The sequence below is a fragment of the Oryctolagus cuniculus genome, chromosome 1 (genome assembly GCF_964237555.1).
Source record: "Oryctolagus cuniculus chromosome 1, mOryCun1.1, whole genome shotgun sequence".
NCBI classification, from domain to species: domain Eukaryota; kingdom Metazoa; phylum Chordata; class Mammalia; order Lagomorpha; family Leporidae; genus Oryctolagus; species Oryctolagus cuniculus.
Genome location: NC_091432.1, coordinates 16,600,200 through 16,622,045, shown reverse-complemented (window position 1 = coordinate 16,622,045; position 21,846 = coordinate 16,600,200). Strand labels below are relative to the sequence as shown.

General features: G+C 37.3%; 2 protein-coding genes across 2 annotated transcripts; both read left to right on the top strand.

The window, feature by feature from the left end:
- The first annotated feature begins 5,551 nt into the window (after window positions 1-5,551).
- LOC100339539 (olfactory receptor 5D13-like) lies at window positions 5,552-10,288 on the top strand. Its single transcript, XM_051853440.2, has 2 exons — window positions 5,552-5,580; window positions 9,358-10,288. The coding sequence occupies exons 1-2, from the start codon at window positions 5,552-5,554 to the stop codon at window positions 10,286-10,288; spliced, it is 960 nt and encodes a 319-aa protein (XP_051709400.2).
- A 7,587-nt stretch (window positions 10,289-17,875) lies between these two features.
- On the top strand, window positions 17,876-20,626 carry LOC138846421 (olfactory receptor 5D13-like). The gene is made up of 2 exons (XM_070062051.1): window positions 17,876-17,883; window positions 19,684-20,626. The coding sequence occupies exons 1-2, from the start codon at window positions 17,876-17,878 to the stop codon at window positions 20,624-20,626; spliced, it is 951 nt and encodes a 316-aa protein (XP_069918152.1).
- The last annotated feature ends 1,220 nt before the right edge of the window (window positions 20,627-21,846 follow it).

The window sequence follows — 21,846 nt, the reverse complement described above, 5'->3', positions numbered from 1 at the left end:
ATCCAACAGTTTCAGAACCATTTGCTGAAGACACGGTTCTCTTCCCATTTAGTTTTATAGGCGCCATTTTCAAAATCAGCTGTCTGATGTGGGGGTGCATTTCTAGACTCTCAATTCTATACCCTTTGCCTACATAACTAACTTTATTCCAGTGCCACACTGTTTTGATTACTATAGTATGTGTGTGAAGTTATAAACTCAGGAATTATGGTTCTCCCAGCTTTGTTCATGTTAATATCATTTTGATTATGCCAGCACCTTAAAATCCCATATAAATGTTGCAGACTCATTTCCATTTATGGAAAAATTATCTTTGGGCTTTTAAAGGGAGTTGCAATAAAATTATACATTACATGTGGTAATATTTTAAATCTAACAACACTAAGTCTTCCAAGCTATGAATCCTGGATGTATTTCCACTTATTTAAAATTTTAAAAATTTGTTTCAGCAATGTTTTATATTTTTAAATGTATGTCTTTAAACTTCTTGTGAACACTGCTTCTATATATTTCATTCTTTTGAATAGTAGTGAATGGGATTGCTTTATTAATTTAATTTACCAATTGTTCATTTCTATGGTAAAAACAGAATACTTTTGCATGTTGAATTTGTACCATGGAACCTTTTTCAGAATTTGCTTATTAGCTACAGTAGTAACTCCTTGATTTCCTATACATATATGATCAGTCCACATATGCATATAATTTTGTTTCTTCTTTCCAATTCACATGGTTTTTGTTTATATTTGTAACTTAAACTTCTAGTAAAAAAGGAGTCACCATAATGTATGTGAGCCATGTCCTAGTTTTCTCCATACTTTGATGGGTAAGTTTTAGTCTTTAACCAAGTTGTATGCTGCCTGTGGGCTTTAAACATGTGACTTTGCTCAAATTGTGTTTCCTTTTATACCTATCTTTTTTCATGAAACAAATGTCATTGATTATCTTAAATAAAGTTATATGTACTTTAATTCTTTTTTTATATATTTTACAATGTGCCAGTTCATTGTCTTATGTTGACATATGTTTGAATTCCTGGGAACATCTCTCTAGGTCATGTTGCATAGTCCTTAATACACCATTAGATTCAATTTGGTCATGTTTTGTTGAGAATTTTTGCATCTGTATTCTGTAGAAAATCATTTAATGTTCTTTGTTGTGTTGTCTTTGTCTGTGATCAGTCCTCTATTGTTTTCATGTGGTTATCCAGTTTTCTTAACACTATTTACCAGAGCCTATACTGTTACTCACTGTGTATTTTTGATGCACTGTTTAAGAGTAGTTGGCAATACTACTAATCTAATCTCAAATTTTCTACTTCACTTTTGTATGATAGTATCATGCCCTCTCAGTTATTTTTATTATGATTTCATATCATATTTTAAAATCACAAAAATAATGCTTCCTGCTTTCTTCTTCTTCTTTTTTTTTAAAAGATTTATTTATTTGAAATTCAGAGATACATAGAGAGAAGGAGAGGCAGAGAGTGAGAGAGAGCGAGGTCTTCCATCTGCTGGTTCACTCTCCAATTGGCTGCAAGGGCCAGAGCTGCACGGATCCAAAACCAAGGGCAGGAGTTCTTCTGGATCTCCCAGGCGGGTGCAGGGGCCCAAGGACTTGTGCCATCTTCTACTGCTTTCCCAGACCATAGCAGAGAGCTGGATTGGAAGTGGAGCAGCTGGGACACGAATCTGCACCCAAATGGGATGCTGGCACTGCAGATGGCAGCTTTACCAGCTGTGCCACAGCACTGGTCCCTGCTATTTTCTTATTATTCATGTTTGATTTAGCTACCAGGTCTTATGTGGCTTCATCTGAAATTTAGGAACTTTTTTTTTATTTTGTAAGTATGCTTTTGGTGAAACGGCACTGTAGTACAGCAGGTTAAGTTGTCTCCTAAATGCTGGCTTCCCATAAGAGTGCTGGTTCAAGTTGTGGCTGGTCCACTTCCAATCCATCCCGCTGTTAATGAGCCTGGAAAAGCAGCAGCAGATGGCCTGAATGCTTGTATCTCTGCCATTCAGGTGGATACCCAGAAGGAGTTATCCAGCTAAGGTCTGACCCAGCTCCAGACATTGTGGTCATTTGGGGAATGAACAAGTGGATGGAAGATCCCTCTCTGTCTCTTTCTCTCCCTGTCTGTGTGTAATTGTCTTTCAAATAAGTGAATCTTTCTAAAGTATGCTTTTGAAATAGAAATAGCCACTTCATTGACTCAGTAGATACTTCTGCATATTTAATAATATTTAATAATATTTTAACATGGGATGTGATGCCCAAATTTAACAGAAAGAAGGAAATATATGAGGGCATAAACAAATAAAATAGAGATTATAACAACAATAGAAAAAAACAATGATGTTCCAAGTTGGCATATAATAGCTAGAATGAAACAAACAAAAGGAAGACAAAATGTTAGCTGTCACAAAACACACCAATCACCGGAGTAAGAAAAAGGGTTTACTGGGAAAACAGCAGGTTAGAGGGAAGGGGTGAAGAAGGAAAAGAGGGAGAAAGAGAGTATAAGAGAGAAACAGAGAGGAGAGGAGCTAGCGAGGAGAGAAGAAAGACGAGAGGGAGAGAGGAGAGTAGAGGAGAGGACCCAAGAGAGCAGGAGAGAAGAGCCAAGGGAGCCACGAGATTAGGAACAGGCCCTTTTAAAACTGCCTGAGGGTGGGTAGGGAAGTAGGAACAGCTAATCCCATTAGGATGGGGGTGGAGCTTAACACCGGTGGTTGGGCCATGTGGCCACCTGGCTTCCAGCAATGGCGGCAGGGGCTAGAGCCTAGGATGTAAATCAGGGTGTAGAGCGCGCCATTGTGCTACGACTTCGAACAGCCTAAGACAAGCAGATGACAGTAGGCCACAACTCAAAAATTAGTAGTCGTCGTGAGGAATTCTCCTTCCGCGTCTTACCTCAAAATTTGGAAGGCCAGTGTGTGGATGGAGATTGTGGAGCATTCGGTGGCATGGAAGGAGTTCTGGGGGTGCGTTTTGCGACTGGCAGAATTCCAGGTCCCCAGAGCAGCTCAGAGGTCCCCAAAGGGAGAGCAAAGTCACTGGGGGAAGCTGGATCACCAGTGTAAGGTTTTCCTGGCCAATGCACCAATGTTAGCCATCACAAAGCACTCCGAACACTGGAGTAAGGGCATTGTTTATTGGGGAAAAGCCAGCAGGCTGGAGGGAAGGGGTGAAGAAGGCAAAAGAGAGAGAAGGAGACTGTTAGAGAGAGAGACAGAGAGGAGAGAGGAGAGAGACGAGAGGAGAGGAGCCAAGAGAGCAGGAGAGAAGAGCCAAGAGAGCCACGTGTTCAGGAACAGGTCATTTTAAAACTTTGCCGGAGGGCGGGCAGGGAAGCAGGAGCAGTGAATCCCATTAGGATGGGGGTGGAGCTTGACACAGGTAGTTGGGCCATGTGGCCACCTGGCTTTCAGCAATGGTGGTGGGCGCTAGAGCCTAGGATGTAAATCAGGGTGTAGATCGCACCATAGATAAGACTGCGCCAGTTTCCTAACACAAAACTAGAAATGAAACAGAGCGATCACAATAGCTGCCACAGAAATTAAAAAGATTTTAAGTGATTTTTATGAAAGATATGCTGTACATGAAGAATATACAAAAATAGATAAATTCCTAGAAATATACAACATGCCATCACTGAATTTGAAAAACAGAAATTATGAACAGACCAAAAGTTTATAATGAAGTTGAATGTGTAATCAAAAACAACAACAAAAAATTGTAGAACCAGTTCATTTCTCTGGTGAATTCTACCAAACATTTAAAGAATCATTAACACCAATCCTTCTCAAATTCCTCCAGAAATTAAATAGATAAGACATTTTGAGATTTATTTTATAGGACTTCATTGATAACAGAGGTAGACTACTTGAAAAGAAAACTACAAATGCTCTATTATTTTTTTAAATATTTATCTATTTATTTGAAAGGCAGAGATACAGAGAGGCAGAGGCAAAGTCAGTGAGAGAGAGAGAGAGAGAGAGAGAGAAGGATCTTTCATCCACTGGTTCATGCTCCAAATGGCTGCAATGGATGGAGCTGAGCTAATGCTAAGCCAGGAGCCCGGAGGTTCTTATGGGTCTCCCATGCGGGTGCAGGGACCCAAGAACTTGAGCCATCTTCTACTGCTTTCCCAGGCCATAGCAGAGAGCTGGATTGGAAGTAGAGCAGCAGCTGGGACTTGAACCGGCACCCATATGGGATGCTGGCACTGCCGACAGCAGCTTTACCCACTACACCACAGTGCTTGCCCCAGGCAAATGTTCCTGATGAACACAGATTCATATTATGCTTTAATCTCAGTGGTACTGTTGCTGACGGTCATGATTGCCTCTTTTTTACCTTCTTTATGCTATGCAAAATTTGATGTCATCTTCAATACTTGAGCTTTCTCTAGACATTGGAATGTGCTTTGTCTATACAGAGTGATTGCATGACTGTCTCATTGACTGTTACTAGATGAGACATCTGGAAGTCATAAGGTAAAGAAACGAACAAGAACAAGAACAACAAAAATTTGCTACATGGAGCAGAGCTGTCTGATATCTAAAAATTCATTTTGGATCTTGTACTGATGAGAAATAATTTTTTTCTTACTTCAAGGCACTGGGAATTTTATTTGCATCTTTAAAAGCATGAAAGGTGGAGTCACCAACATTTGTGACTTTCTCATCCTTTCTGTAAATGGGTGTTTCCTATAAACTAAGTTATTTTTAGACACATACAACTAAATCTTTCCGATTCAATATAAGTACAAATATCTGAAGATATTTTAGCTATATTTGAAACACCAGCACAGAGCATTTTCTGTTGAAAACCAATGATATGAATAGAAATGAAATTTAAAATAAGTTGATAATAAACAAAGGAAAATATTAGATTTTACTAACCAGGAAAATTTTATTTAGTCACACAATAATTTAAATATATCATTGTAAGCAAAGAGAAAATAAATTCAACATGGGTTAATTACATCTATTTCTGGACTATTGTTCTGTTGACTTTTTCCTTTGCACATTTCTGTATGTTACATTTGTGTAAAGTCAAGACATAGTCACAATTAAGCTTAGTTGAGTAAATTTCTTAATACAAATCCTCCAAGGAGTTAGATAATCCATAATAATACACAACCAAGATACCATGTGGGAGAGTGTTACAACTAATTGCTCAAAGTGTAATCTCATTGACAATACTTTAGTTATATTCTCCAGGGTTAATATCCCTACAGCCTTAGTGGTATCCACGTGTGATACAATTTGGTCATTACTTTAGTGGTAATTCTCTAGGCTCCACGTTCCAAGTCTGCATGCGGTATATTTGTGACACAGTGTAGAGCTAGGCTTCAGTTTGTAGGAGTGATCTTATTTCTGCTATCTTTGAGTTTTCTTAATAGGTCAGAAAAGAGTAACTTATGAAACATAAAGTGAACTATGCTGTGGATCTCTACTGCTTGTAGTTTTGCTTTTACCAATGAAGTATCAAGCAGCAGCATCTTTGAATTCATTAATCTTAGCAAAGGATTCTTCAGTCAATGAATCACTCAAATGATTCTGTACTTAGGTGAGTTTATTTAGATCTTCTTTGATCTGATTTTGGAAGTAAAATACTGAGTCATAATAATGTTGAAGGAGACAAACACATATGCTGGCTATCACATGTGCTCCCAAATCTACTTAGTTTGGCTAATAGAGAGCCCATTGCATTATATATTGATAACCCATCCTGGTTTTCTTTTTGAATATCCTCCAGGTCCTTCAGTGAAATCATTTTGGGCAATACAGAATAATAAAAATGGTCTTATTTTTAAATTTCTACAATCTGGGGCCACACTGTGGGATAGCATGTTAAGCATCTGCCTAATGCCAGTATTCCAAATGACTTCCAGTTCAATCTCCACTTCTCTAATTCTCACCCAGCTCCCTGGTAATGGCCTGGGAAAGCAGCAGAGATGGCCCAATTCCTTGGGCCCCTGTAACCACAAGGGAGACCAAGATGAAGGTCCTGGCTCCTGGCTTTGGCCTGGCCAAGCCTTGGCTGTTGTAGCCATTTGGGGAGTAAATCAGCCGGTAGAAGATCTCTCTCTCTCTCTCTCTCTCTCTCTCTCTCTCTCTCTGCCTTTCAAATAAATAAGTACATATTTTCAAAAAATTCTATAATCTCTGAGGGATAGTGATAGTAATTATCAAATCTTTAAATAATACTATGAAGTTAGGTAATAATTCATTAAAACAAGAATGTTTGTATATGCCAAGAGAAGAAATAATGAACGGTTTCTAAATAACAGATATTAAAATAAAGCATTATAATACTTAACACTGAGAAAATAAATTCTATGGAAATAAGCAAACCCTATGAACCCTTTTGGTAAATTCACCATGACTATGGCACAATATGTTACTGGCATTGAGATTGGATATCTAGATCTGGGAAGATTTGGAAAAGCCTACCTAGGTAATGTAGCTTTATGCACTCATTAATAACAAGCATTAAGGATCCTTAGTGTTACTGCTAGGTAAAATGAACATGGAAATTGCATAGAATATTTTAAACTCATAGAATATGGCTGGGAAATATGACCAAATCTATGACTGTAATTCCAATACTTTATAAATTATTGTTGCAGAGGATGTGTAGCACAATAGGATTTTGGAAGAAATCTTTCCTGTAGTCATAAGACTGCAGGGTACAGAGGAAGCTAAGATGAGATGGAACTACATATAGGATAGGGGAGGAATATAGTTATGTTCTGAAAGTAAGAACACAAAGGAATCTTAGAGGGTTTTTTTTTATTTTGTGGGTTTAGAAAGAAAGATGTTTTTACACTTATTCCCAAATGTTCCTATTTGCTAACAGCTGCTTGTGTTTGAGTCCGATATCTAAAAAATATATAATGTTTTGAAAACTCTCTAATTAGTCATAGTTCTAATAATATGAAGATGGATGTCTACTATGTGTCATAGCATTTTCTTGCTAATTTTTAATCCATGTGAAATTTTCTACTTCCATCTTAGTAATTTAAATTTTATATGCTGTTATTCTCATTTTTCTGTTGCTTTCATTTACCATTCTTAGTGAGATCAAGGAATGCTCAAAGAATTTTAGTGTATTATTACTAAAGTTTAAAACTCAATTCAAAATGATAGAATGTAATTTAATGTGGCTTAACATTTATTTGCATTCCCTAGTCCTTAAGTCTCTTTATTTGTCTTTACCTCTTTTTCTGAAATTTTCTATTTGGAAAGTAAACAGTTTTTTAATATTTAAGAAAAATGTTATCATTATAGGCACAGAGCATATTTTGTTGTAATCAATTTTATATTAAATTAACTTTTAAAAAATATTTATTTATTTATTTATTTATTTGGAAGGCAGAGATACGGAGAGAAGGAGAGACAAATAGAGATCTTCCATCTGCTGGTTCACTCCCCAAATGCCCGCAACAGCTGGGGCTGGTCCAGGTCACAGCCAGGATCCAAGAGCTTCTTCCCTGTCTCCCATGTGAGTGCAGCGGCCCAAGCACTTGAGCCAACTTCTGCTGCTTTCCAGGAAGCTGGATTGTAAGTGGAGCAGCTGGGACTTGAAGCTGTGCCTATGTGGGATGCCAGCATTGCAAGAGGAGGTTTAACCTTCTACATCACAGCCCTGGCCCCTGTAATCAACTTTTAAAAATAGAGTATTGTGGCCAGTGCCACAGCTTACTAGGCTAATCCTCCGCCTTGTGGAGCCAGCACACCGGGTTCTAGTCTTGGTCGGGGCACTGGATTCTGTCCCGGTTGCCCCTCTTCCAGGCCAGCTCTCTGCTGTGGCCAGGGAGTGCAGTGGAGGATGGCCCAAGTCCTTGTGCCCTGCACCCCATGGGAGACCAGGATAAGTACCTGGCTCCTGCTCGGATCAGCGCGGTGCGCCGGCCACAGCACGCCGGCCGTGGCGGCCATTGGAGGGTGAACCAACAGCAAAGGAAGACCTTTCTCTCTGTCTCTCTCTCTCTCTCACTGTTACTCTGCCTGTCAAAAAAATATTAAAAAAATAGAGTATTGTACTATTGAGAACAATATTTTGAAATTATTCAAATTTAATTCTACTTGAGTGTAATAATTCAGCATATTACTACAATTCCAGTAGAGTATTGGATTACTATGCAAATGTACAGAAATGAAAAGCAAATTCAAGTAATTACTAGAATGTTAATTTCATCATTTTAAAGGGTGACAATATACAATTGTTTAACAGCTCTCCATTTTCTCATACTTAGGAGATGAGACAGAAAAAATTGTGGAAATATATAATACATATTTCCTGAAACTGAAGTGTTTTAACTAATTTAAGGGTCGTAGAACATTTAGGCTGGCTCTTCTCATGAAATCAATTGTTGATGATAATAAGACTTATTTGAAACATATCAGGGTATACTCTGGTTTGTTTTTCTTATCTAACTTTTTTTTCTAAAAAAATTTTTGTTTCCTTTTGTTTTTCTAAAAGATTTTATCTATTTGTTTGAAAGAATTACAGAGAGATAAAGTTTTTTTTTAAGATTTATTTATTTATTTGAAAGAGTTACAGAGAGGCAGAAGCAGAGAGAGAGAGAGAGAGAGAGAGAGAGAAAGTTTTCCATTTGCTGGTTCACTCCCGAAATGGCTGCAATGGCTGGAGCTGAGCTGATCTGAAACCAGGAGCCAGGAGCTTCCTCTGGATCACCCATGTGGGTGCAGGGGCCCGAGGACTTGGGCCATCTTCAAGTACTTTCCCAGGCCACAGCAGAGAGCTGGATTGGAAGTGGAGCAGGTGGGGCTCAAACTGGCACCCATATGGGCTTCTGGCACTGCAGGAGGCTTTACCTGCTACGCCACAGTGCCGGCCCCAGATAGAATGATCTTTCATCTGCTGGTTCGCTCGCTGCAATAGCGAGCGCTGTGCCAGGTGCAAACCAGGAGCTGAGACCTTCATCTGAGTCTCCCATGTTGGTTTCAGGGGCCCAAACACTTGGACCCTTTTCCACTACTTTTTCCCGGCCATTAGAATGGTGCGGCATCAGAAGTGGAGCAGCTGGGACATAAATTAGTGAACATATGGGATGCTGGCATCACAGGAAGCGGCTTTACCCGCTATGCCATAACACTGTCTCCAGTTTTTCATTTGTCTACTTTCACCAAAAATTCTTATCTACTATGTGGTTACTATAAAGTGGACACTAAATTTTAAAGTTATATTACAATTGAAAGTGTTTAAGCAATGTTTTTAATGAAGACCCATTAAGCCTCTTGATTTTGCTTGATTTCCCTTTCCCGTGACCAATACTGATTTTCCTTCTATGGATCAACTTTCTTATTTTGTCTGTAGGACAGAAGAAAACCAGACTGGTGGAGTCACCTTCATCCTCGTGGGCTTCTCAGAATACCCAGACCTCCAGGTGCCCCTGTTCCTCGTGTTCCTGACCATCTACACAGTCACTGTCCTGGGGAACCTGGGCATGATTTTGATCATCAGGATCAACCCCAAACTCCACACCCCCATGTACTTCTTCCTTAGCCACTTGTCCTTGGTGGATTTCTGTTACTCTACAGTAGTTACACCCAAACTGTTAGAAAACTTGGTTGTGGAAGACAGAACCATCTCCTTCACAGGATGCATCCTGCAGTTCTTCTTTGCATGCATATTTGTGGTGACAGAAACGTTCATGTTGGCAGCGATGGCCTACGACCGCTTTGTGGCAGTTTGTAATCCTCTGCTCTACACGGCTGTGATGTCTCAGAAGCTCTGTTCCTTGTTGGTGGCTGCATCGTACTCTTGGGGCATAATCTGTTCCTTAATATTTATTTATTTTCTGTTGACCTTATCTTTCTGTGGGACTAAGTTCATTAACAACTTCATCTGTGAGCACGCTGCCATTGTTGCTGTGTCCTGCTCTGACCCCTACGTTAGCCGTCAGAGCATTTTTGTTGCTGCAATATTTAATGAAATAAGCAGCCTGCTGATCATTTTTACTTCTTATGTTTTCATTTTCGTCACTGTTATGAGAATGCCCTCTGCACGGGGGCGCTACAAAGCCTTCTCCACATGTGCTTCCCATCTAACTGCCATTACTATTTTTCATGGTCCTATCCTTTTTCTCTACTGTGTCCCAACCTCTAAAAGTTCCTGGCTTTTGGTTAAAGTCGCTTCTGTGTTTTACACAGTGGTCATACCCATGCTTAACCCACTGATTTACAGCCTGAGGAACAAAGATGTGAAGGAGACAGTGAAGAAATTAATCAATACCATATTATTGTGACATGAAATACAATGCCAGAAAGATTTATTTTCAAGGATGTTTGTGCTGTCATCAATAACACATTAGTTTCTTAACCTATGGTGACCTACCAATTGACAGTCCAATATATATATATATATATATATATATTCACCCTAATGTTTAAAAAATAACTTTGAAATTATAAATGTTATTAAGAATGGTATCTCAGATCAATCAGGTTAAATCTTTGACTGACATATCATACTGCATACTTTACCACACCACTGTCCAAATTCTGGTTGAATGTAAATCTTGTGAGATATGAACGTAAACACTGTGAGAATTTTCAGATGAACTGAACAATTATAAGTCTAGTGAATAAGTTTATCTCATAGAATCAAATCAGTATATTAAGAGCTATTTAGCATAAACCAATGCATGCATAAAAATACTTACATTTAATTCTACATGGGCCATTTTAATGTCGAAAGATTTACAGGCAAATAAAAATAAATAAGAAATGTGTCTTCCTTTAAAAAATCAAGAACCTGGAGTTGTTAAGTTACATTTTATACCATAAATTCTATTTTGCCTTTATGTACAAGCACAAAACAATGATACATAATTTAATAACATTTAGCCATTATTCAAGTTTTCACATTTCTGTCAGTATAGTTGTGAACCAGTTATTCATTTATTAAAAATTTATTGAGATAATTTTATATTCCTTTTATTTGTAAAAATAATATAGGCAGATCTCAATTAAATATTACTCAGTTTCCTTCATGATAGTGCAGTATGGGTATCAATATTGATAGAATACACAAATTTTATTCAGACATCATTTATTTATTGATAAAAATAAATAACCATAGACTCCAATGATATGCACCAATAAGCAATCACTTTGAATGAGTAACTTGACTGATGTTCCTCTGGTCATATTAGTTGAGCACTGGGCCTCAAGCCTGGTCTAACTTGGTAAGCTAATCTTCAGACTATGTTTGTTTGTCATCTCCCATGCAACATTTGGCTAATTGTCTTTGTTCAAACCAGAATCACAATAGACTTTGCCAGCAGTAAAATCATGCGTCATATCTCTTTTCTGGTCTCATGTGTTCCTATTTTAGGAATCAGTGTAAATCATGACCAAGCCCAGATCCAGTGAGTGAGGAGTTATCTGCCTCCTGTAGAACTGCAAAGCACCAAATCATGGTCATGTGTTGGGGTGCAAAAGCGAAAGGAGATACAGGTCACGGGAACGCTTCTTCTGCAAAGAGCCACCAGGCTCACCCCGTTTTCTTTATTGATAAGGATTACGACAGCCTATTGCACAGTGCATACACGTGTTCATATAACTCTAAGGCTTCTCTGAAACATGTTTAGCGATCCACATTAGGTAAGCAAGTCTGGATAGCAGCTACATGCTCTTGAGGAGCCAAGGTTCTCACAAGGGCTCAATGCTCTTCTTGTTGGTAGGTCATAAGCTATCCTTTATCAGTCCCTGCAGTCATGCTCTGTGCTCTAGGAAGAAATATTATTCTCCACACTCTCGGGTACCCAGTGAATTAAACAGTTGGATTTGAATTCTACCAAAAATTGATGAAAACATTTATCTCTTTGAACACATCATTTATTGATAAGGCCAGATAACATTATTTCAGGTAACAGATGAACCACAAATATAACTCGTTTTACTGACGTTTTCTAATAATCATTAGGTCACTTAATTTTTGTTCCAATAAAAATGTATTTATTTGAAAGGCAGAGTGACAGAGAGGGAGGGATATACAGAACAAAGCAGAAGAGAATTAGAGAGAAGTAGACATCTCTTCCATCCATTGGCACACTGCACAGATGGCTGCAATAGAAGAGGCTGGGGCAAGCCCATGCCAGGAGCTGGTAATTCCATATATATATATATATATCTCCTACATGGCTGGCAGGAGACCAAGCCCTTGAGCTATTTTGTGTTTTTGCCCCAAGCACATTAACATGAAGCTAGATCAGAAGAGCATCTGGGATTGAACTCAGGCATTCTGATATGGGATATTAGCTTTGCTAGTGGCAGATTAACCCTCTGTGCCACAATGCTGATCCAGAGGTCATTTGATTTCCTTAACAAAATGTCTGAGTGTGATTAAAGATTAACACTTACTTCTGGCCGGTGCCGTGGCTCAATAGGCTAATCTTCCGCCGAGCAGCGCCGGCACAATGGGTTCTAGTCCTGGTCGGGGCGCCAGATTCTGTCCCGGTTGCCCCTCTTCCAGGCCAGCTCTCTTCTGTGGCCAGGGAGTGCAGTGGAGGATGGCCCAAGTGCTTGGGCCCTGCACCCCATGGGAGACCAGGAAGAAGCACCTGCCTCCTGGCTTCAGATTAGCGCTGTGCCATTAGCTGGCTTCGGATTAGCTGCAGCGGCCATTGGAGGGTGAACCAACAACAAAAGGAAGACCTTTCTCTCTGTCTCTCTCACTGTCCACTCTGCCTGTCAAAAAAAAAAAAAAAAAACAAACAAACAAACAAAAAAACACTTACTTCTGTCTTTGTGTCTTGCCAAACATGGCTAAGGCTTACAAGCAGAGACTAGGATTAGGGAGATATGATATCTGCATTCATGGTTCCAATGCAACCTGCTAAGTGTTACTTTTTTTCACTAAGGGTTTCATTTTATTCCAAATTAAAATTCACTTTTTTATACTGTAGTGTTGTGAAGCAAGTCACATGTCTTAATAAGCATACTGTTTTGATATTTTAATGAAATTTTCACAATTCCTAGTGTATCACAATGGTAGCAAAACATTTAAACATTTAATTTTTAATTGTCTGTCAACCCGAATAATTAATTCTTCATTCAAGTGTCTTAAAAACCATATGTATTTGTACTTGTGTGTATATTTTACAAATTTTTAAACTTTACATGGCTATGGGTATAGCATAAGTTTTTAGTAATTTATGTTATTAACTGATCAAGTTGAGGTAATTTAGCATATTTATCATTTCTTTGTGGTGATCTTCATTTCTAACTTTCCTAAAATAAAGAATACATTTATTTAGTTATAGTCACCCTCCTATTCAATACAACACCAGACTCAATTTTTTCTTCCTAACTTTAACTTTGTATTTCTGTCCTGCCCTCTCCTCTCTCTAACCTCCATGAATCACTGCTCTACTGTCTGGTTATAAAGGATAATTCCACATTTGACTGAGATAATGTGATATTTGTCTATTATTTCTGCTCACTTCAATTAAGATAATGTCCTCTAAGTTCATCCATGTTTTTGCAAATGGCAGGATTTCAGCTTTTGTACCACAGAAATATGCTATCCTGCATACATAGCATATTGTCTTTATTCATTCATCCAACAACGGACAGCTAGGTTGAATCCATATCTTGGCTAATGTACATGGGTTTATAGCTATATCTTTTATCTGCTGAATTCATTTATATATATATATATATATGGATATATATATGTACGCATACACACACACACACACACATATATATATATATATATATATATATATATATATATATCTCCAGAAATAGGATAGCTAGATCTTATGGTAATTCAATTTTTAAATCATGGAGTAATCTCCATGCTGTTTTCCATTATGACTACAAAAATTTAGGTTCCCCCAATAGAGTATCAGAGTCCTCTGTTTTGCACATACTCAATAGCATTTTTCCCCTTCTTCATAATAGTCAGTTCTAAATGAAGTGGAATGAGATCACACTGTATTACATTCTTTTCCTTACTCTACCTAAAAGTTGGTCTTTTTTGTTTATGTTCTCAAAAAATAAAACTATTCAATTTACTGGATATCTATATATATGTTTCTGTTATTATTTTGTAGGTTTTTGAAACTCTTATATTGGATATGGTTAATTCTTTTTGTCTAATTCCTTAAAAATAATATTGGGTTTTCATTTGAGAGCTTTCCACAGCTTATTGCTGTAAATTTTCCATGTTATATCTGTTTTTGTTCTATCTCACAGGTATTTGGTATATTGTGTTTCTAGTTTCATTTGTCTCAAAAAATTTTTAAATTTAATGTTCAATTTCTTTATTGACTCCTTGATTTTTACAGGAGCACATTTAATTTCTGATTATTAGTTTATATTCCAAAATTCCTTCTGTTATTGATTTCTAGTTTTATTCCATTGTGGTCAGAAAAAATATTTGATATGATTTCATTTTAAAAACTGCTAAGATTTGTATTGTAGCTTAACAAATGATCTATCCTGGAGAATGTGCCTTGTGCTACTGAGAAAATTATGTCTTTGGAGTTGTTCAATGGAGTATTCTGTAAATGTCTGGTAATTTCATTTGATCTAGAGTCCAGTTCATTTCTGTTATTTTTCATTGGTTTTCTGTGTACATAATATGTGCTTTGTTGGAAGTGGAGGATTAAAATCCATATTAATGTTGTAAAGAAGTTGACCTCTCACATTGGCTTTATTTATGTTTGCGTTATATGTTTAGTTGGTTCAATGTTGGATGCAAATATATTTACAATTGTTATATGCTCTTGCTTTATTCTAACTTTATAATTATAAAATGGTATTCTTTTTTACCATTTTTAACAAAGTTTATTTTGTCAAATATATCACAACCAATTGCAGGTTTTGATTTCTATATGAGCAGGATTACTTGTTTCCTTCCTGCATTTTTGGTTTATGTACATCTTTATCTCTGTGCTTAGTTTCTCAGAGCCAGGGTATTGTTGAGTTTCTCTCTCTCTCTCCCTCTCTCTTTCTCTCTCTCTCTTTTTTCTTTTTTAACCATGAAACCACACTCCATGTTTTCCATGGTCTAGAGCATGGGCTCTGGTTGGTTTGCATTTTAAAGTTCCACTGCAGGATGTATACTTTACAATCTCTTAGAAATATGTAGCCCTAAGAGAGGCTGTCCCTCCAGGGCTTTCAAGTCCTTAATATGTAAAAAGAATCAGAATATAGAAAATAAAATAGGTTCTCAATACACCTATGTAATCTCCAATACATTATAACCAATAGCACAAGGCAGAAACAAAAAGTGACAGTATGTACTGGGCTAAAAGGTCTCCATCTGGTGGTCCGCATTGTGGCCTAGCAGGTTAGGCCACCACCTGGGACAACAGCATCACATACAGGCACTGATTTGAGTACTGGTTGCCAAACTTCTGATCCAGCTCCCTGCTAATGTACCTGGGAAAGCAGCCGAGGATAGCCCAAGTACCCAGGCCCCTACACCCATGTGGGATGTCCAGAAGAAACTCCTCACCCCTTGGTTCCTACATCATAGCTCTGAAGTTTGTGGCCATTTAGGGAGTGAACCAGTGGACAGAAGATCTCTTTCTCTCCTTCCTCTTTCTCTCTGTCACTCTACCTTTAAATAAATAAATAAATCTTTAAACAAAAAAGGTCTCCAACTTGATTTTTTGTGCATTTTTGAATAATGTCTCATCTGGAGTGAGTTGTCATGCTTTTAACTTTCCTTTGGAAAAGCCATTATGACAAGAAGTTAATAATTTTGGTCAAAGAAACTGTGAGGAATGGAAGCCTGCCAACAGCCATATTAATGACATGATAGTGACATGTTAATGACATGTTAGTGACATGCTAGTGACTCTGCATTTCTATTGAGCCTATAGATTACTGTTGTCCCAAGAAGAAAGTTGAAAACCAAAACCATCCAGTGAGCCACTTCTAATTCCCTCACTTTCAGAAACTGGGACAATAAATATTGTTTGTTTTTTAAGTACTAAAATCATTTTTCAGATTAAATAACTGGTAGTAGCACTAATTGGTTAATTAACTGGCCAACTTCTTCTGAGTTTCCATCAGCTCAGCAGTTAGATCTTCTTAAACGCAGTTCTGGTGGGATACTTGAATGAACGCCTCCTAATCAAAAGTTCTCATTTGATGACATGTGGGAGTTGCTGTAAATAAATCCCCATAGCCATCAGCTCTCAAGTGGGTTAATCCTTTGGTATATTCTCTAGTGTTTTCAAGACTATCCCCATGAGACAAAGCATTAGTTCCCTGCAGCTACAGCTGACTGGGCAATGTATCTTATTTAGTTGCCTTTTCTGTAGATTTCAAATATGTATGAAACTGTTTTAGTTTTGAGCAGTGATATAATCTTTGCTTTCTCTGAGGTTTTCTCAATAGGTTGGGAAAACATAACATATGAAATATTCAATGAAATATGGTTGGGGCTTATACTGTTTTTAGATAATTTTCTGTTGGTTAACTACTAAGCACAAGCATGTTTAGAGATTATTGATCTTATTAAAGCATTCCTCTGTAAATGAATCAACCAACTACTTTTGAATTCAGGTGAGTTGGCTGAGTTCTTTTATTCATTTGATAGGAAACATACTGACTTAGACTGATCTTTTAAGAGACAAACGCATCTACAGGTTGAAGTGCCCCCAAATGTACTCCATTTGACTGTGTTCTCGATATTCTTTTCTATCCTATTTTTCTCCTTGGGTGTCTGCCATGTGCCCAGCCATGATATCAATGTTCTGGCAAATATTAAATAACAAATATTGAGGCCATCTGTAAAATTTCTATAATCGCTAAGGAGGTGAGAGATAATAACAGCTATGTTTGTAAATGACAAGATGTTGTTTATGGTCATTGTGAGTGAAAAACAAGAATGTGTACAAAACAGAGAATAATCTGTTATTCTCATTATTAAAATGTTTATGATAGTAGGTGATAAAATAAAACATTTTAATAATGAGAATAACAGGGAATAAACTTTTAGTAAATGGGTGTGTGCCACATGGCAATTGGTAATCTTCAAAGAGTACAGAAGAATGCATTAGTAGTCATAAGATTGGATTTCTAGAAATGAGAAGTTGTGGTCAAGCCAAGCTTCACAATGTAGATTTCATGGATTCATTAATTCAAAATGTTTGATATCTTGAAGTTACTGACTGCCAGCTTAAATAATTGCAGAAAATTCTTGCGCAGTGTTTTGTAGAGTACTTTAATTTGGTGGGACTGTGGCTAAGGAATCTTGGTGTAATATAGCATTGTCATGCTGAGGCTTTGTGAATAACTACTGTATAAGAATTGTTGAGGCATCATTCTTTTGAATGATATATTTCCTTCAGGAAAAATCCTGTAGGAATCCCAGAAAGCTATACTGTAACAGAAAAACTTAGGGGAATACCAAAATACAATTAAAATTTAGATTAAATAACTAATTGATATTATACAGTTCTTATATTGTCGTGGGAGTTTAGGAAGATTTTCCACATTATATTGCCTTATGTGGCCGATTGTTGCTAGCTGTGTATGCTTAGGACTGATTTTTTAACTACATGTTTTTGAAATCTCACAAATTACTTATAATTCTAATAAACACAAAACTGAATACTATCCTTTGTCATATGGTGCCTTAAAAACTGAATACATTGTAAAAGTTTCTACTTCGGTCCTAGTATTCTAAATTTTCTATTGTTAATATGCTCATTTTTTGTTGAAGAAATACATTGAGGAATATTCAAGGAACATTATGTTATCTTGTTGGAGAAGGATCTACCCTAGCACTTATACTTGGCAAGGTTTTACACTTGAATCAAAACATGAAAATGCACTTTTTCTATGGTCTAAAATTTATTTGCATGGTCTTGTTTTTCCATAGTTTTTATTGTTTGCCACTCAGCCTTCTTCTTTAAAAAAAAAAAAAAAGAGTTATTTGTTTATTTGAATGGCAGAATCAGGAAGGCAGGGAGAGAGAGAGAGAGAGAGAGAGAGAGAGAGATCGAGATCATCCATCTGCAGGATAACTCCCCAAATCGGCCGGAGCTGGGCCAATCCGACACTGGTGGTCAGGGGCTTCTTCGGGGTCTCCCACGTAGGTGCAGCACCCATATGGAATGCTGGTGCTTCAAGCAGTGGCCTTACCTGCTGAGCCACAGAACTGGCGCCTAATCTTATTCTGAATTATAGCACATCCAGAAATGAAATTTTTCATTTAATGATTTCAACGATTTTATCATTGTACATATTTTCCTATTAAAAATAACTTTTAAAGTATAAATGTCATCAACAGTAACACTTTACATTTTTCAACATGTTCAACATGAGTGAAGAAAATCAATGTTCAACATGAGTGAATAAAATGTTAGTATATTACCCAATATATCTATAAAATACATTGAAAATACTGGATTACTAGAAAACAGAACATCAATGAAAGAACGTAAAGCAATAAAATTTTAAGTTAACCATTGTATAGGGTTGTTTTTATTTCTCAAGTTTTTAACAATCATAGATTAAGTATCTTATACTCTAGCAGATGAGGGAGAGATGAAAATGTCAAAAAATATGTTATGTATTTTCCCTCAGCTAATTTCAGATTTAGGCATAAGGATTAGAGTGGCTTCTCACATGAAGCAAATTGTCTAATGACAATGATGTGTCATATTATTTGAAATAAAGCAGGCTGTGCTCTATTTGTAGGCTTATTCTTATTTAAATATTATTTTTTATCATTTCCCATTGCACACATACATTATTATTTAATGTGCAACTTATATGAGAATAAACGCTAACTTTTGAATAATGTAACAGTGGAATTCTAGTATTTTAAGCAAAACTCTTCTTTTTTCTATGTATTTGAAATGCACAGTTACAGAGGGAGAGAGAAGTAAAGAGAGAGAGAGAGAGAGAGAGAGAGAGAGAGAGAGAGAGAGAAATATCTTTCATCTGCTGGTTCACTTCCCAAATGTCCCGTCCCGGGGGATGTCAACTAGGGCCGAGCACCTAGGAGAAATGAAGGGACAGGAGACACAAAAATGGCAGCGAGACAAGGGTCCTGATCAAGCTGCAAATTTTATTTTTCAACCACACACTTATATATCATAAAGGCAGGGTGTCAGGCGGGGGAAGGAGGGGCATTTAGGAGGGCAGGACGTCGGGTGGGGGAAGGAGGGGGAGCTTATCTTGTAGTTGCAATGCTTGTGCAAGTAGGGGAAAGGTTACAAGGTCTTAAGGCACAAGGTCACACAAGGTTGCGCTATCAGTACTCTCCGGCCTGGGCTGTCTAGCCCTGCCTCAGTAGTTTTCCACTAAGAGGCCACATGCTGCGTGGTCCCTGACACCCAAATGTCCACAACAGCCAGGGATGGGCCAGGCTGAAGCCAGTCTTTTCTGGTCTCCCACATAGGTGCAGGTGCCCAAGTACTTGGGCCCTCTTCCACTACCTTACCAGGTGCATTAGAAGGGAGCTGGATCAAAAGTGAAGCAGCCTGGTCTTGGACCAGCATCCACAGGGATGCTGGTGCCACAGGCAGTGGCTTAACCCACAACACAGATCTGCTTCAGCAATACTGACTAGAGATGCTAAGCCTCTCAATGTTCGCTTTCCTTTCCTATTGTAAAGAACAGTTGTCACTTTTCTGGATTAACTTTTTTATTTTGTCCATAGGACAGAAGAAAATCAGACTGCTGGAGTCACCTTCATCCTCGTGGGCTTCTCAGAATACCCAGACCTCCAGGTGCCCCTGTTCCTCGTGTTCCTGACCATCTACACAGTCACTGTCCTGGGAAACCTGGGCATGATTTTGATCATCAGGATCAACCCCAAACTCCACACCCCTATGTACTTTTTCCTTAGCCACTTGTCCTTTGTGGATTTATGTTATTCTACATTAGTTTCACCAAAACTATTAGAAAACTTGGTTGTGGAAGACAGAACCATCTCCTTTGCAGGATGCCTCCTACAATTCTCTTTTGCATGCATATTTGTGATTACAGAAACGTTCATGTTGGCAGCCATGGCCTACGACCGCTTTGTGGCAGTTTCTAATCCGTTACTTTACACTGTTGTGATGTCTCAGAAACTTTGTTACTTGTTGGTGGCTGCGTCATACTCTTGGAGTATAGTGTGTTGTATAACATTTACATCATCTTTGTTGACCTTATCCTTTTGTGGGATTAAGCTTATAAATAACTTTGTCTGTGAATACGCTGCCATTGTTGCAGCATCCTGTTCTGATGCCTCCATTAGTCAGATGATCATTTTAGTTGGTGCCACATTCAATGAAGTAAGCAGCCTGATGATAATTCTTACTACTTACATCTTCATTTTTATCACAGTCCTGAAGATGCCTTCCACTGGAGGGCGCCACAAAGCCTTCTCCACATGTGCCTCCCACCTGACAGCCATTACCATTTTCCATGGGGCCATCCTTTTACTCTACTGTATTCCTAATTCCAAAAATTCATGGCTGATTCTCAAGGTAGGCTCTGTCTTTTATACGGTAGTCATTCCCATGCTTAACCCACTGATCTACAGCCTCAGAAACAAAGATGTGAAGGAGACTGTGAGTAAGTTAATCAACAACAAATTGTTACATCATAAAATATAATAAAATGACTATTAATTTTTGTGGGTACCAATGTAGTTGCTCAATAACAAATTTGTACAGAATCTATAATAATCTTCTAACCTAATATCTATGCATTAAGTGTAATACTTTGTAAGTTAAATTTAAAATAAAAATATTATCATAGATGAAATATCAGACCACATAACTAAATATGTAACTCATATTTGTAATACAAAAGTAAAATAGATTTCTCTATTTTGTCATGTGATTGTCCTGGGTCACTTTCATCTCAGTTTTCTTGTGAAATGTGGGCTTTTTTGATTATTTTGAGAATTACTATTTAAAATGAAGACATTTCCCTTATAATATAAAATTAATATAGAAACAGAAAAACATGAAATATTTAAACATTTTAACATAACTTTACACATATTATTTGACATTTTAAATTTTCCAGGGAAACAGAAAAAACAAATATGCATATGATAAATAAATATATATGCATAAAGAGTCCAGAATCTGGTGCCATTAATTTTATTTGATATTATGAATTATATGTCCTCTATACATGCCAGCACAAGAATATGATGCCTATTTTACAAATATATTGCTATCATCCCAGATTTGTCATTTTCAATTTGCCTATTCATCATTATGTATTTATTATTAAAAATGGTATAAGGATACTTTCTACTTATTTCAGGGGCAGAAAATAATATGGAGAGAACCTAATTACTCACGGTTTTTCCCATGATACTACAGTACAGTAACTGGCATGATGATACTGATATAATACACAGATATCATTCAAGCATCAAATGTTTGTTAATTAAAAAGGGACTTTATCATAAACTCCAATATTGTATAATAATATGCAAATGTTTCTAATCAGCAAGATACCTGTGTCAGCTATGTTGACAAAAGTTGGAGCACTTGTGTTTTAACCCTAGGCTAACTTCATCAGCTAACCTTCATGTAACATGTCTGTATGTCATCTTCCACATACCATTTGGGTAATGGTCATTGTTGAAAGCCAAGCCACAGTCAACACAATTGATAATAAAATCATGTTTCAAGTCCCCATCTGGATTTCATCTGTCCACATCACAGGAATCAGAGAAAACCACAACTAAGCTCAAAAGCAAGGAATGATGAACTTATGTGTTTCTTGTAGAACTGCAAAATTACTAGTCATCAGTCATAGGTACAGGGAAAAGTGAAGAATTCAAGTCAATATCTATGAAAAATTCATTAAAATA

Coding starts and splice junctions, on each gene's coding strand:
- LOC100339539 (XM_051853440.2), top strand. CDS start 5,552: ATGAATCACTCAAATGATTCTGTACTTAG. Junction 5,581..9,357: donor TCAAATGATTCTGTACTTAG/GTGAGTTTATTT, acceptor TTTTGTCTGTAG/GACAGAAGAAAACCAGACTG.